Below are 12,997 nucleotides of genomic sequence, written 5' to 3' on the forward strand. Positions count from 1 at the left end.
CAATTCTTGGCTATTCGTAGTTGAACTAAAAAAAATCGAGAACATTGGCACATTATATTTATTTGGGAGGACATTTTAAAAAATATTGCTGCATGGATTTCAGGTTTCTCTTCCTTATTTATTAATTTTGAGGTCTGTCTTGCACTAGCAGGTGATTATATTCTGGTCGTGAGGTGGAGAAAGCATTGTGGTAGAAGGCAGTGAACCGAGTGACTGGCAGTTTATTTTATCAAGGGTGGAAGCTGCAGATTTGGTGTTTTCTTTACTTTTTTGTTGGTTGTGGGGCTTGGATGCCATCCCTGAGCTTTTGTGCTCAAGGCTAGCACTCTACTGCTTTGAGCCACAGCTCCATTTCTGGTTTTCTGTTGGTTAATTGGGGATAAGTGTCTCATGGACTGTCTTGCCCTGAGCTGGCTTTGTAATATCATCCAAAAAAAAAAAAAAAAGCATTTGAGGACACACTAAGGTAGAGACCAATACAGTTTTATTAGTAAAGCAAAGGGAAGATATGTAACATACAGCTCAAATGTGGGTAGGAGCGTATCTGTTAACAAATGCAACGAGTACTTTAATATCCACAGTTCTCTGTAGTGAAAAATGTAGATTGGGGTTTAGCTCAAAGCCAGTTAGTTTAGGGTAAGTACTTGCCTTTATTCTGACACCTGGTATGTTTTATATATGATGTTATTTTTGTTGTTACACTGGTTCCCTAGACTTCATGGTTGGCCTGCTAATAAACTGGATGTCTAGATTTTCTTTCAAAGGATGGATTCTGCCACATATTTGGGGTATATTTGTAACATCTAATATATATTTAAAACACGTTTTGTGCCCCAAAAGAGTCCCTTTCCCAGGTCAGTGTAAGTTTTGTTTTGTCAGATTTCCTTGCTCAGTCCCCAAGTATTTTAATCAAGTAGCCAAGTGAATAAAGTCAGAAGGAACTACCTTTTGATTTTCTTTTTCTTTTTTGTTTTACTAAATGTTGCAGGCTATGGGAAGTGGAAAGCCTAAGCATAAAGTGCTTATATATGTTCAGTCAAGCCATCCATTAATACAATCCTTCTTTCTAAATACCTGGTTGCTGTTTGCTGTGCCTCATTTTCCCTGATCTATCTTCCCTCGACTGCAATTAAAAAAAAAATGCTAGCCAGGAGGCAGTGGTGGCTCATGCTTATAACCTTACCTGCTCAGGAGGTTGAGATCTGAGGATTGTGGTTCAAAGCCAGCCTGATCAGACAAATCCTGGAGACTTTTCTCTCTAACCAGCAAAAAAGCTGGAAGTGGCAGTGTGGCTCAAAGGATAGAGCACCAGCCGTGAGAGAAGAAGTCAAGTGAGACTTCAGGATCTGAGTTCATGCCCCTGTAACTGCACCAACAAACAAAGAAACAAACAAAATAGCTTTAAAGCCATTACATTTTCAGAATCTTGTTCGCTTTGTGTTTTTCTTCTGCAGTGACGGAGTATCATGTATGCCACTGGTTCCAGGGGGCATTCCCCAGCTTTCCTACAACCTCAGAACGGAAGCAGTCATCGCTCACCTGGTTATGTCCCCGGGAAAGTGGTCCCCCTGCGCCCCCCACCCCCTCCAAAGAGCCAGGCTTCAGCCAAATTTACCTCCATTCGACAAGAAGCCCGGGCCAGCTTTGCTTTTTTGCCCGAAGAGCAGCAAACACAGAGGGAGAGCCGGAAGCGCAAGAGACACAAGAATACCTTCATTTGCTTTGCTATAACTAGTTTTTCCTTTTTTGTTGCACTTGCAGTAATTTTAGGAATATCCTCAAAATATGCTCCAGATGGTAAGTGTGTGTATGTGTGCATGCATATGCACAGCATGTATTCCAGATGAAGAGGAAAGAGGAAGAGATAGAATAATGTTTAAAAACGTTCAAGAACTCCATTGGAAATGATAAAATCAGTTTTTCACGTTCTTCCTATTCTTCCTTGCTGCTCTTGGCGTTATTACTGCATCTCCTTTGGAAATGGCCATAAAAGTCTTTACTAAATTCTTATGACAGCATAATTCATTCTTTAAGATAGGTGTGATTTTTGGACCGCCAACGTGTTCTACATAAATAAAGACAGTCATAAGCTAGATTTGAGTTTTTAAAAATAAGAAACTTGGATGGGAAGGGGAAACAGGAGGAGGCTGCAATGCTTGATGGGAAATGTACGCATTATCCTGCCCATGTAATTGTAGCCCCTCTGTACAGTATGTTCACAAAAAAATTAAATTAAAAAAAAAGAAATGTACTCATTATCTTGCCCATGTAATTGTAACCCCTCTATATGGTATTTTCATAATTTTAAAAAAAAGCAACTAAAAATACCAATATTGGTGTTTTGTGGTAAATAACAAGCTCAGTGGATAATTCCAAAAGAAGGGCTTTGTGTGACACTGTGTTTCCTTGAAGGAAAACTGCCACTGGATGTGTAAATTCTGGTACATTTGCCTCAAAATCATCCATTACTTCATATTTAAGTACTGTGTAGGAGGTTCCAGTGGACTTTGCTTGTCCTAGAAGTGTGTCACCATGGTAATACACTTACTTTGAAAGTGTTTAATGAAGTGTATTGCCAGGTAGCTTTAATATAATACCAATAAAAATTGGTTCATAAGAGAATCCCATGTATATGTCTAAAAATCAGAGGCAGGTTCATGTTGGAGCCAATGAAACCTGCCATCATCTCCTCCTCCTCTTCCTTTTTCTCCCTGTCTTGTCCTTTTGTCCTTGATTCTCCTCCTCTTCCTCTTTTTCCTCTCTTCTCTCTCTCTCTCTCTCTTTTATTTCTGATTACTCTTAGTTTTTACAAATCTACCACAGATTCTTTTTAGAATCTTAGAAGCCTTTGTACGTGGATATAACAGGAGAGGGATTTACCATTTCTAATACTTACAGATATTATTTTATCTAGTTACATTGGGTGCTGGAGATAATTCATAAATTTTAAGGTTGGCAAGTATAGCAATACTTCTAAGAGAATAGACCAGAAACAAGAGATGTTCTTATCAAGATCTTTTTTTTTTTGGTCGGTCGTGGGGCTTGAACTCTGGGCTTGGGCGCTGTCCCTGCACTCTTCAGCTCGAGGGGAGCACTCTACCACTTAAGCCACAGCACCACTTCCAGTTTTCTGGTGGTTTATTGGAGATAAGAGTCTCATGGACTTTCCTGCCTGGGCTGGCTTTGAACCATGATCCTCAGATCTCAGCCTCCTGAGTAGCTAGGATGACAGGTATGAGCCACCCGTGAGGTTCAAGATCTTTTTTGGTCAAGCCATTCCATTGAATTTTGAATTCCTCATGTTGATTTCCATTGCATGTAGTATTGATTTCTTCTGTCCTTCTCCAGTGGGATAACAAGGTTCCCTGTTGCTTCCTCATCCCTCTCCAGTATTCTGTAATAAAAGGATACTAGGTTAGTAGAAATCATAGCTGAAATCTGTGGCTTTCCATTGCATTTTCCCATTTCATCTAAGACATTGAATTTCTGATGTGGTGCCATGAATCAGCATTCTTCAAGTTAACATTATGGTAATATAAATGCAGGCTCAATGGAAAGATGTAGAATACGGAACTATTTCAGAGTCAGCCTTGTGGTTTTTATAGTTCAAATGTGCTTCTTGCTTTATAACTGGGTAGCTGGGGTGGTAGGGCTGGCTGAAGGATTTTTCTGTCTTTCTGCACACCACATATCACTTATTAATTACATCTTTCTGGAAGGAAGCAGACTGAAATTTTTGGAAATCGTTCTAATGAAGTCTTCTCCTGGGACATAGTTCTAAACAATTAGGAGGAATTATGAAACTACTACAGTTGGCTCCAGACCTCAAAACCCAGATTCCCTTCTTTGCCACTGAGCATAATACTTGTGACATGGGCATTCATTCTCTTCTTATATAATACCATGGACATTCTAGATGGATGTATTATGGGAGTAGAGGGAGGCAGACAAAGTTAAACAACAGTCCTTGGTCAGAAAAGTTCAAGGTATTTCTTACTTTTTTGATGGAAGAAACTTGGAAGGGCAGTTTTTACATTTATTTATTTGTTTGTTTGTTTGTTTTTCAGTGTTGACAGTTGAAAATGAGTACTCCTGGCTTGCTAGGCAAGTTTCCTATCACTGAACTACATTGTCAGCCCCAAGGATTTTTTTTTTTTAATATAATAGAGTGATCATAGATTTATCTGAAGAATTAAATCTTGAAGATGAACCTCCATGAGAAAAAAAAATCTATGAAATAATTGCTAAGGACTTAGTAGTGAGACTAATGTGAACCGTATAGTTCTTATCATGTCTAAATGAACACATAAGCATGGGCAACATGAGTATGTCGAACTAGGAAAGTTTTGTTGTTGGGATTCTACAAGATCAAAGTGACGAAAGAGAATTTTCGTTTCTTCTATGGAGACATCTTTTGCTACATCTAGCCTCTATACTTTCTTCATACTGGTCTCCAATGTGGACTTTCTATCGTAACCAAAGGAATTTCTCTTCTGCTGGTTCTCAACTTCACCAGCTCTTTCCCTATTAAAGCACAGGTGACTTGTTCTTTTAACTTGAGTGACCCAATTAATTTGGATGGAATGAAATACTTGTGTTTCTTGTATTATTTTATCTTCTTTATGTTTTTCTTATTGAAACATTATCCATTCTTTTGAGGTCTCAGTCTGATGTCATCTATTCCATGAACTTGTCTCATTTACTCTAGCCCCATCCTTTGTCAGAGTTTGTTTGTAACTGCCACATTGTTTAACATTCATGTACCTCATACATAATGTACCAATTGATCTTCAATAAATACTTGGTTATTAATCAAGATTGTAAGTGTGATTTCCCCCCTCTTTCTGCCTAATTCTGGCAGAGACTAAGGATTTCATGCATCTGTCCCTATGATTTAATTATCACCTGTTCAAGAAGCAAATTCTAGTTCTAGTAAATGAACACTGCAAGTAGGAACCTCATTTCTTAAAGACGGAACTTTTATATCACTCAGCTTGCTAGGTAATCTTGGGTCTAGCTTCTCTAAACTATAATTTCCTCATCTCTGAAAATGAGAAGTCATGACTTTGGCCTCTTTTCTGTAACAGTTTTGTTGGGAAAGTGAACATGAGTGCAGTGGTAGGGTTCTTGTCACTTTGCGATTCCTGTGCACAGAAATTTGTGATAGCTAATATATTATTTAGCTATTTCTGTTTATTTACTGATATATATATATATAGAGAGAGAGAGACATATTCACATTATCATCTATAGATCTCTCTCTCTCTCTCTTTTCAATTTTGGCAGTACTGAGGATTAAACTTAGGGCCTTAGACAATCTTCTACCACTGAGCTCCAAACTCAGCCCTTTCTTTGTTTTTCTAAAATAGCTTTCTAGTATGAGTCCAAGAGCAAGCCAGGGTTTTGCGTTTTGGTTGTTGGTGTATTTCCAGAGTAAATGGTTCAGGGGAAGGGGAACTCCTTGTGAAGAATCTGAACTCTAGTCAAGCATCTGAGTTTTATAGTAACACTTTTAAAAAATGTTAGCTTTGGGGGCTGGGAAGGTGGCTCAGTGGTAGAGTGCTTGCCTTGCATGCCTGAGGTCCTGGGTTCCATTCCTCAGCACCACATAAGCAAAAAGAAAAAGCCGGAAGTGGTGCTGTGGCTCAAGTGGTAGAGCGCTAGCCTTGAGCTGAAGAGCTGAGGGACAGTGCCCAGGCCCAGAGTTCAGGCCCCATGACCGGGCCCCCCCCCCAAAAAATGTTAGCTTTGGGAAGGGGTGAAATGTTACCTTAGTGGCGGGAAGTGGAGATACGTGACCACCTTACTGGAAGACCTATATTCAATGAGGATAATGACTTAGGCTATCCTTACATATGAGTGTTGTGTTGTTTTATAGAGAATTGCCCAGATCAAAATCCCCACCTCAGGAACTGGGATCCTGGACAAGATCCTGCAAAGCAAGTTGTCATCAAGGAGGGAGATAATTTCCGTCTGACCTCAGATGCCACAGTGAATTCTATAGTCATTCAGGATGGAGGTAGGTTAGGGTCTCTGCCTATGGGAAGGGCAGAGCTGCTCTGTATGGTGGGGGATTGTGAGGGATTTTGGCTATTCTTCATGTAGAAAACTGTTCATAGGCTGAATGCCTTTTAGGATGTGTAGTCGAACAATAGAAATGTGTTTAGTTGCCTCATATAACCAAAGAATTTAAGCGCTATGAGGGCCTTAGAAACACAGGCAAGGAAGTCGCTTATAGACAAGGAAATGAGGGAGCTGCTGTATAGCTGAATTTTTGTTACAACATGGATTACCATGACTTTCTGCAACATGGATTACCATGACTTTCTGAAGTACTTTTTCCTCAAAAGGATTTACCTCTAAAGTGAGTGGATTCGAATTCATACTCCTGGACATTTCCAGTAGGTTGCTATTTAAACTCTTCATTTCTTCTTCATTCACTTCAGACCCTTAGTTAAAATTTCCCAACTTATTTAATGAAAGTGTATTTTTTTTTCCTTCATAAAGTAAACTATTTTTCTGCGGTTTAGAATGGTGTTTTGCAGATTGGCTTCTATGAGTCCTTTTCTTTTCAGGACTGCTTGTCTTTGGAGATGATAAAGATGGATCCGGAAATATTACTTTGAGGACTCGTTACATCCTGATCCAGGATGGTGGAGCGCTTCATATTGGAGCAGAAAAATGCCGCTATAAATCCCAGGCGACAATTACCTTGTACGGAAAGTCAGATGATGGGGAAAGTACGCCAACGTTTGGCAAAAAGTTCATTGGTGTGGAAGCAGGTGGGTCCCTGGAGTTGCACGGAGCGCGGAAGACCTCGTGGACATTGTTGGCGAGAACTCTACCTGCCTCCGGCCTACCCTTTGGGTCCTACACCTTCGAAAAGGACTTCTCCCGGGGCCTCAACGTGAGGGTCATCGATCAAGATACCGCCAAAATTCTGGAAAGTGTGAAGTTTGATACCCACGAATACCAAAACGAGAGTAGGCGGCTGCAGGAATTCCTAAGGGTTCAAGATCCAGGTCGGATCGTGGCCATCGCTGTGGGAGATTCTGCAGTCAAGAGCCTCTTACAAGGAACTATCCAGATGATCCAGGAGCGGCTGGGAAGTACACTGATTCAAGGACTTGGCTATCGGTAGGCGTGGCTTGTCCTTTCTCCTCCCAGTTCTGTGTTTAGTGTAAGAGGAATCTGGCCATTCCCATGGGTGGGTCCAAGTCAATTTGCCTCTGAAGAGACTTGCTCTGTTCGTTACTTCCTAAAGATAGTGAAACTCTGGGCTCCTTGAACTTGGCCTGCTGGAGGGGAAAGGTTAAGGCAGCATCCCATCTTAAAAGTCTAAAAGGGAGGGAATAGCACCGAGTTCTTTTTTTTTTCTTTCTTTTGGTATCCTTTTCCAGCAAATCTGAATCCATCTGTTTGATTGGCTCATTTGTGTAGAGGGAAGCAGAAAGTTGGCATGCTTAATTAAATTCATCCACATAGTAGAATACATTTCTACTCTTTGTGGTTCTTACGTGAACTTACTGAGAAACCACGATTTCCTGAAGGGTGGGGAAGTAGCTTGCTCAACATTTAATAGGAAAAAAAGAAAAACAAAAACCCTATTCCCAAACAGAAGTTTAAATTTTACTGAATGTTCTTAAATGGGAAATATCTGTGGTGAGTAACCCACATACTGACATACCACTAGTTAGTTTTTCCTTTGATAGCTATCAGATAGAATACTATCTGTAGAAATTCTAGGAGAAAAAAATTAATGAAGGAATAGAGTCTATAATAAAAATGCCTTTTGTTCACTTTTTATTTAGAAGATGCCAAGTGTTGGACATCTGTTGGTGTTTGGGTAAAACAGAGGCCTAGACAGATCATAGAATGAGACACTCGGTGAAGCTGGAGTTAATGGAGATAGGACAGAAACCTGAGTTCTGGAGGAACTTCTGGAACTGTGCTATGAAGGCAGCATAGAAGGAGGGCTGTCTAGAGTCAGAGCACACCATGAAAAAAACCTCAAGGTTTAAATGTGTGTGTGTGTGTGTGTGTGTGTAAATATATGATCTAGAGGATAGCGATTCAAAGTCAGTCCATGTGGAAAGTTCCACAGGAATCCATCTGCAGAATAACCAGTAATACTAGACTGGAAGCGTGGCTCAAGTGGTCGAACAAGTTAAATGAATATGAGGCCCCGAATTCAAACTCTGCGACTGAAAAAAAGAAAGACAAGATGTTCATTTACCACCTTTATTTTCTAGATCTAGGAATGGAAGCCGGGTCTTTTCAAAGTTAGATGGCTACTGTCTTAGTCTATTTTCTCAAAAGCCAATCTTTAGAGACATATATTAGCTTCCTCAAAATGCTCTGAGACAATCCACTTGTAAGGAGTAAAGATTTATTTTGGCTTATGGCCTCAGCGTTTCCAGTGTCTGATCACTTGGCTTTGTTGGGTTGGGTCTGTGGCAAAGCAGAACATCATGGCAAAGAGTAGGTGGCAGAACTGAGCGGCTCATCTCATGGTGGCCGGGAGAGAGAGAGAGAGAGAGGGAGAAAAAGAGAGAATGTGTCCTTCAAGATCACAGCTTCCATGACCTAATAGGCCCCTCATTCACTTTCAAATACTTTCCAGACGTGCCATGATCTGGGGACCAAACCTTCAGCACATAAGCTTTTGGGGGACATTTAAGGTCCAAACTCTGTGTCGTAATGTTCAGGAATTACAGCTTCTGTTCCTTCATGCCATCCTTGTTTGTAGATTCGCATCATCCCTAGCTGTGCCTATATTGATTGGTTACACTCTGTATTAAATCGGTTTTGAAAAAATCTCTTTAAAATAGTGTTGTAGGATCCTACCTACCTATTCAGGAGGCTGAGATCTGGGGATATAAACTTGAAGCCCGTTCGAGCAGGAAAATCTGTGAGACTCTTTTCTCCAGTTAACTACCCCAAAGCCAGAAGTGGAAGTGTAGCTCAAGTGCTAGAGTGCTAGTCTTAGGCAGAAAAGCTTAGGGACAGCACCCAGGCTCTGAGTTCCAGTTTGAGGACTGGAGTGTGTTTGTGTGAGCACACATATAAACACACACAGACATGCATGTGCAGACACAATAAGTGCTGATGTGATAGAAGAATTCGAATTGTGGTCTTTCACCCCTGGTCTAGTACATCAACATCATCTGCAGTGTACAGAAACACTGACTCCTTTGAAGATAATGTTCCAGTGCATGGGATTTTTTTTCCCGTGTGGAGGAGTGTTGTGGAGATAATGTGACAGAGTGGAGCATTGTTTAGGGGCCTGTGCATTTCTGGTAAATAAAGGAAAGCCTGTGACATTCTTCCTCTCCCTCCTTCTCAAATAGGAGATAATAACTCCAGACTTTATTTACTTGACTCTTTCTGCAGTATCATGGAATATAAATAGACCTCTGAAACTAAAGCATAGTTAATCCACACAAGGGCAGCTGCAGAATTTATGAGGGTGTAGGCATGCGTCGGTTAACTTTTATCTGAATATGCAGCCATCTGTTTGGCATAGATTACATGTGGCATTTCTGAAGAAGGAAGTTCACATTTTTCTTTTCATGTTTTGAACCAGGGAAGCTTAAGGCAAATTTTCTGACTCTTTGTTAATGTCTTCTTTTTCTTTGCCTGATAGTGGCCACAAGCTTGAGCAAGTTTCTCTGATAGTTAAGATTACAGAACCAAAATGGCATTTACAGACGCATTGCTTTCAGTAGATAATGACATGTACAATTGAAAATAGGTTGGAAAGAGTGATTCTGCGGCTTTGAGAATGTTAAGAAACTATTAAAGAATGAGGTTGGGATATTGATGGAGATACTGGGATATTGAATTTGGAGACAGCCGTTGGCAGTAATGCCATTTTCATGATGTTAATCCTCCCAATCCAGGAACAACAGAATGGCGAGACAAGGCCCAATGCAACAGCGATATACACAGGACAATATTTTGGAAATGATCTATACAACTGGGGGGGAGGGCAATAGGAGAAAAATGAGGGAAGGGGTAAAAAGTGTGACAAGAAATGTACTTACTACCTTGCTTATGTAATGGTAACCCCTCTGTACATCACCTTGGCAATAAAAAAACACTAAAAAAAAAAGAAAATTACCAAGGTCCCACCCCCTGGAAAATGGAAATTGACTTGCCCTTTAATTAGTACTCTTTCAATAAGATTAATTCATTTAGAATAAAACAAAATAAAGAAACTTATGCTTGGTGCTGGTGGCTTCTGCCCGTAATCCCAGCTACTTAAGAGGCTGAGATCTGAGGATCACAGTTCAAAGTCAGCCTGAGCAGGAAAGTCTGTGAGACGTATCGCCAATTAACCACCAAAAAACTGGAAGTGGTGTTGTGGATCATGTGGTAGAGCACTCACCTTGGGCTGAAGAGCTGAGGGGACAGTGCCCAGGCCAGGAGTTCAAGCCCTACAACTGACAAAAAAACAAAACAAAAAAACTACCTTCAAACAGTGTTTCTCAACCTTGTCTGAACACCTAAGTCTTTATTCAAATGTCTAGGATCAAAGGGACCCCAGGTGATTGAGATTCAGTGAACGTTGATTATTACTATTTTAAGTTCTAATCTCTAGTTTAGGGGTTCTCAAAGTGTGCTCCTATAGCCACAGAACTTGGGAGCTTGTTAAAATAAAGATTTGCTGGTCTCCTCTGATCCTTCCGGTGCCACCCAGCCATTTGAGCTAACAAATTCTCCCCAAGGTGATTCAGATGCTGACTTAAGTTTCTGAACCACTGTTTGACCATTGTTCACATTCAGTTCTCTACTTGAGCATTCAAATCGTTCAGGGAATTTTCCAAGCCATACCGCTAGGCGGTACCATGTGGAAGGCCCTGGATTCCTTCCATCCCAGCCTGCCCCCACCTTACCACAAAAAGCCTACCAACTAAAAAGTCCATATTAACAAACATACAACAAAAAGCCAGGTGACATATGTCTGTAATCTCAACACTCTTTGAGTAGAAACGGGATCAGGAGTTGGAGAGTACTCTAGCTTGTCTTGTCTGAAACATCCTAAAACAAATAAGTAAAAAATAAGAGAGAATAGGTGAGTATTATTTAAAAAGAAAGCCAAGAAGTTGGTGAGTGCGGTGAGTATGTGTTGGAAAAGAAGGTCTGTGAGCTGTTAAGTCGTAATTGTTGGATGTTTTACCTTTAATCAAGGTAGACAGACAGGTTTTAAAAGTTACATGCATTTGCCTCTGTGACATTGGTGATTTCAGAGTTAACAGTTGCAACATAATGGCAAAAGAAGCTTAGGGGATCTGCAAAAATAAATTACAAAACTAAACAACAACCTGCAAGGCAGGTGTTAGTGGCTCATGCCTGTGATTCCTAGCTATTCAGGAGGCTGAGATCTAAGGATTGTTGTTCAAAACTAACCCGGGCAGTAAAGTCCATGAGACTCTTATCTCTAATTAACCACCAAAAAACCAGAAGTGGAGGTGTGGCTCAAGTGGTAGAGTACCAGTCTTGTGCAAAAAAAGCTAAGTAAGAGTGCAAGGTCCTGAGTTCAAGCCCCAGGACCAACACACACACACACAGACACACACACTAATACCAAATAAGAAAGCCAGAATCCTGTTATCATGTCTGTATAAGAGATTTGGGTCTTGACCATGACAAGTAATCACATGTACATGCTCTCTTCCTGTCTAGACAAGCTTGGGCTTTAGTTGGTGTCATTGATGGTGGAAGCACTTCCTGCAATGAATCTGTGAGAAACTATGAAAACCACAGTAGTGGAGGAAAGGCTCTGGCTCAGAGAGAGTTTTATACTCTGGATGGTCAGAAGTTCTCTGTGATGGCTTACAGTGAATGGATTGAAGGTAAGCAAGTCCTGTTTATCTTCCCCTAAAACACTGATAGATCTTGTAGCATTTTAAAACCGTAATGTCTTATTCAAATGATAGTCTTGTCTGTTTAGATTTCTTTACCTAGTGCAGTTCAAACTTGTTTTCCTACTGTATTGAAGTCATTAGACTTAGAAGTTCTCTTTGGACTAGTTAATGACCTCTGCTTGTTTGGACACTCCCGTTTGGACTTTGTTCTTGATTCCTGAGTCATAGAGTATGATTAAGTAGTAAAAATAGATTTATTTCCTGGATTTGATACAAGCAGAACTGATATGAGTGGGTAGTTGAGCAGTCTTTGGTTATTTTGTACTTTAACTGTTTTCTGTATATAGTCCTGCTAGCAAACATTATCTTTGAACATGATGAGCTAGGTACAGGGGGCTAGAGGGCTAGTGTAATCCTAACTGCTCAGGAGGCTGAGATCTGAGGATCATGGTTCAAAGCCAGCTTGATCAGGGAGCTCTATGAGATTATGATCTCCAATCAACCACTGGGGGGAAAAAAAACCAACAAAAAACTGGAAGTGGAGCTGTGGCTCAAGTGGTAGACTGCTATTTTTGAGCACCAAAGTTCAGGGATAGGGCCACAGCCCTTAATTCAAGTCCTAGGATACATAAAAGCAAGAAACAAAAAACATATGCTATGAAAACAAATCTCTTTAACTTCCTAAACCTCAGTTTCCTCATCTGAAAAAAAAAATTGAGGTGAGGAATATTATAGAACTCACCATTTAGGCTGCTGTATCAGATGTGCGGAAGCTTTTAGTACAGTGTTGTACAGTAAGTACTCGATACATAGTGGCAGTGATGGGAAGACAATGTTATAGTAGAATATTTGCTTAAGAACAGACAGATAAACAGAGTCCCCAGTGTGCGATAGGAATCTTCACTCCTTGCCTCTAAACACCTTGAGTTTGGGTGAGGAAATGGGTTCTGTGATGGATGAAGAAGCTGGAACCAAGCCCAGCTTTCTACCTCCAGCTTTCTGCTTCTTCTTACCACAATGTGGTTGTCTCTGGCAAAAAGCGTAGGTGGGTGAGGAATATTTCCTAGCAGCAGTGTTTCATGGTCCTGCTTCTAGTAAGGTCCCAGGCAGGGACCTTGGTAGGAAAT

The 12,997-nt window shown here is 40.6% G+C and overlaps 1 protein-coding gene across 1 annotated transcript in view; it reads left to right on the top strand.

Moving 5' to 3' along the window:
- The window catches only part of Tmem2 (transmembrane protein 2), a 71,911-nt gene that overhangs the window by 12,890 nt on the left and 46,024 nt on the right, over nucleotides 1-12,997 (top strand). The window contains exons 2-5 of the mRNA XM_013018397.1: nucleotides 1,455-1,797; nucleotides 5,879-6,019; nucleotides 6,576-7,137; nucleotides 11,689-11,858. Of these exons, the coding sequence (XP_012873851.1) occupies nucleotides 1,467-1,797; nucleotides 5,879-6,019; nucleotides 6,576-7,137; nucleotides 11,689-11,858 (1,204 nt within the window). The 5' untranslated portion in view covers nucleotides 1,455-1,466. The remainder of the gene's footprint in view (nucleotides 1-1,454; nucleotides 1,798-5,878; nucleotides 6,020-6,575; nucleotides 7,138-11,688; nucleotides 11,859-12,997) is intronic.

The sequence above is a fragment of the Dipodomys ordii genome, unplaced genomic scaffold (assembly GCF_000151885.1).
Source record: "Dipodomys ordii isolate 6190 unplaced genomic scaffold, Dord_2.0 Scaffold40, whole genome shotgun sequence".
Classification (NCBI taxonomy): Eukaryota; Metazoa; Chordata; class Mammalia; order Rodentia; family Heteromyidae; genus Dipodomys; species Dipodomys ordii.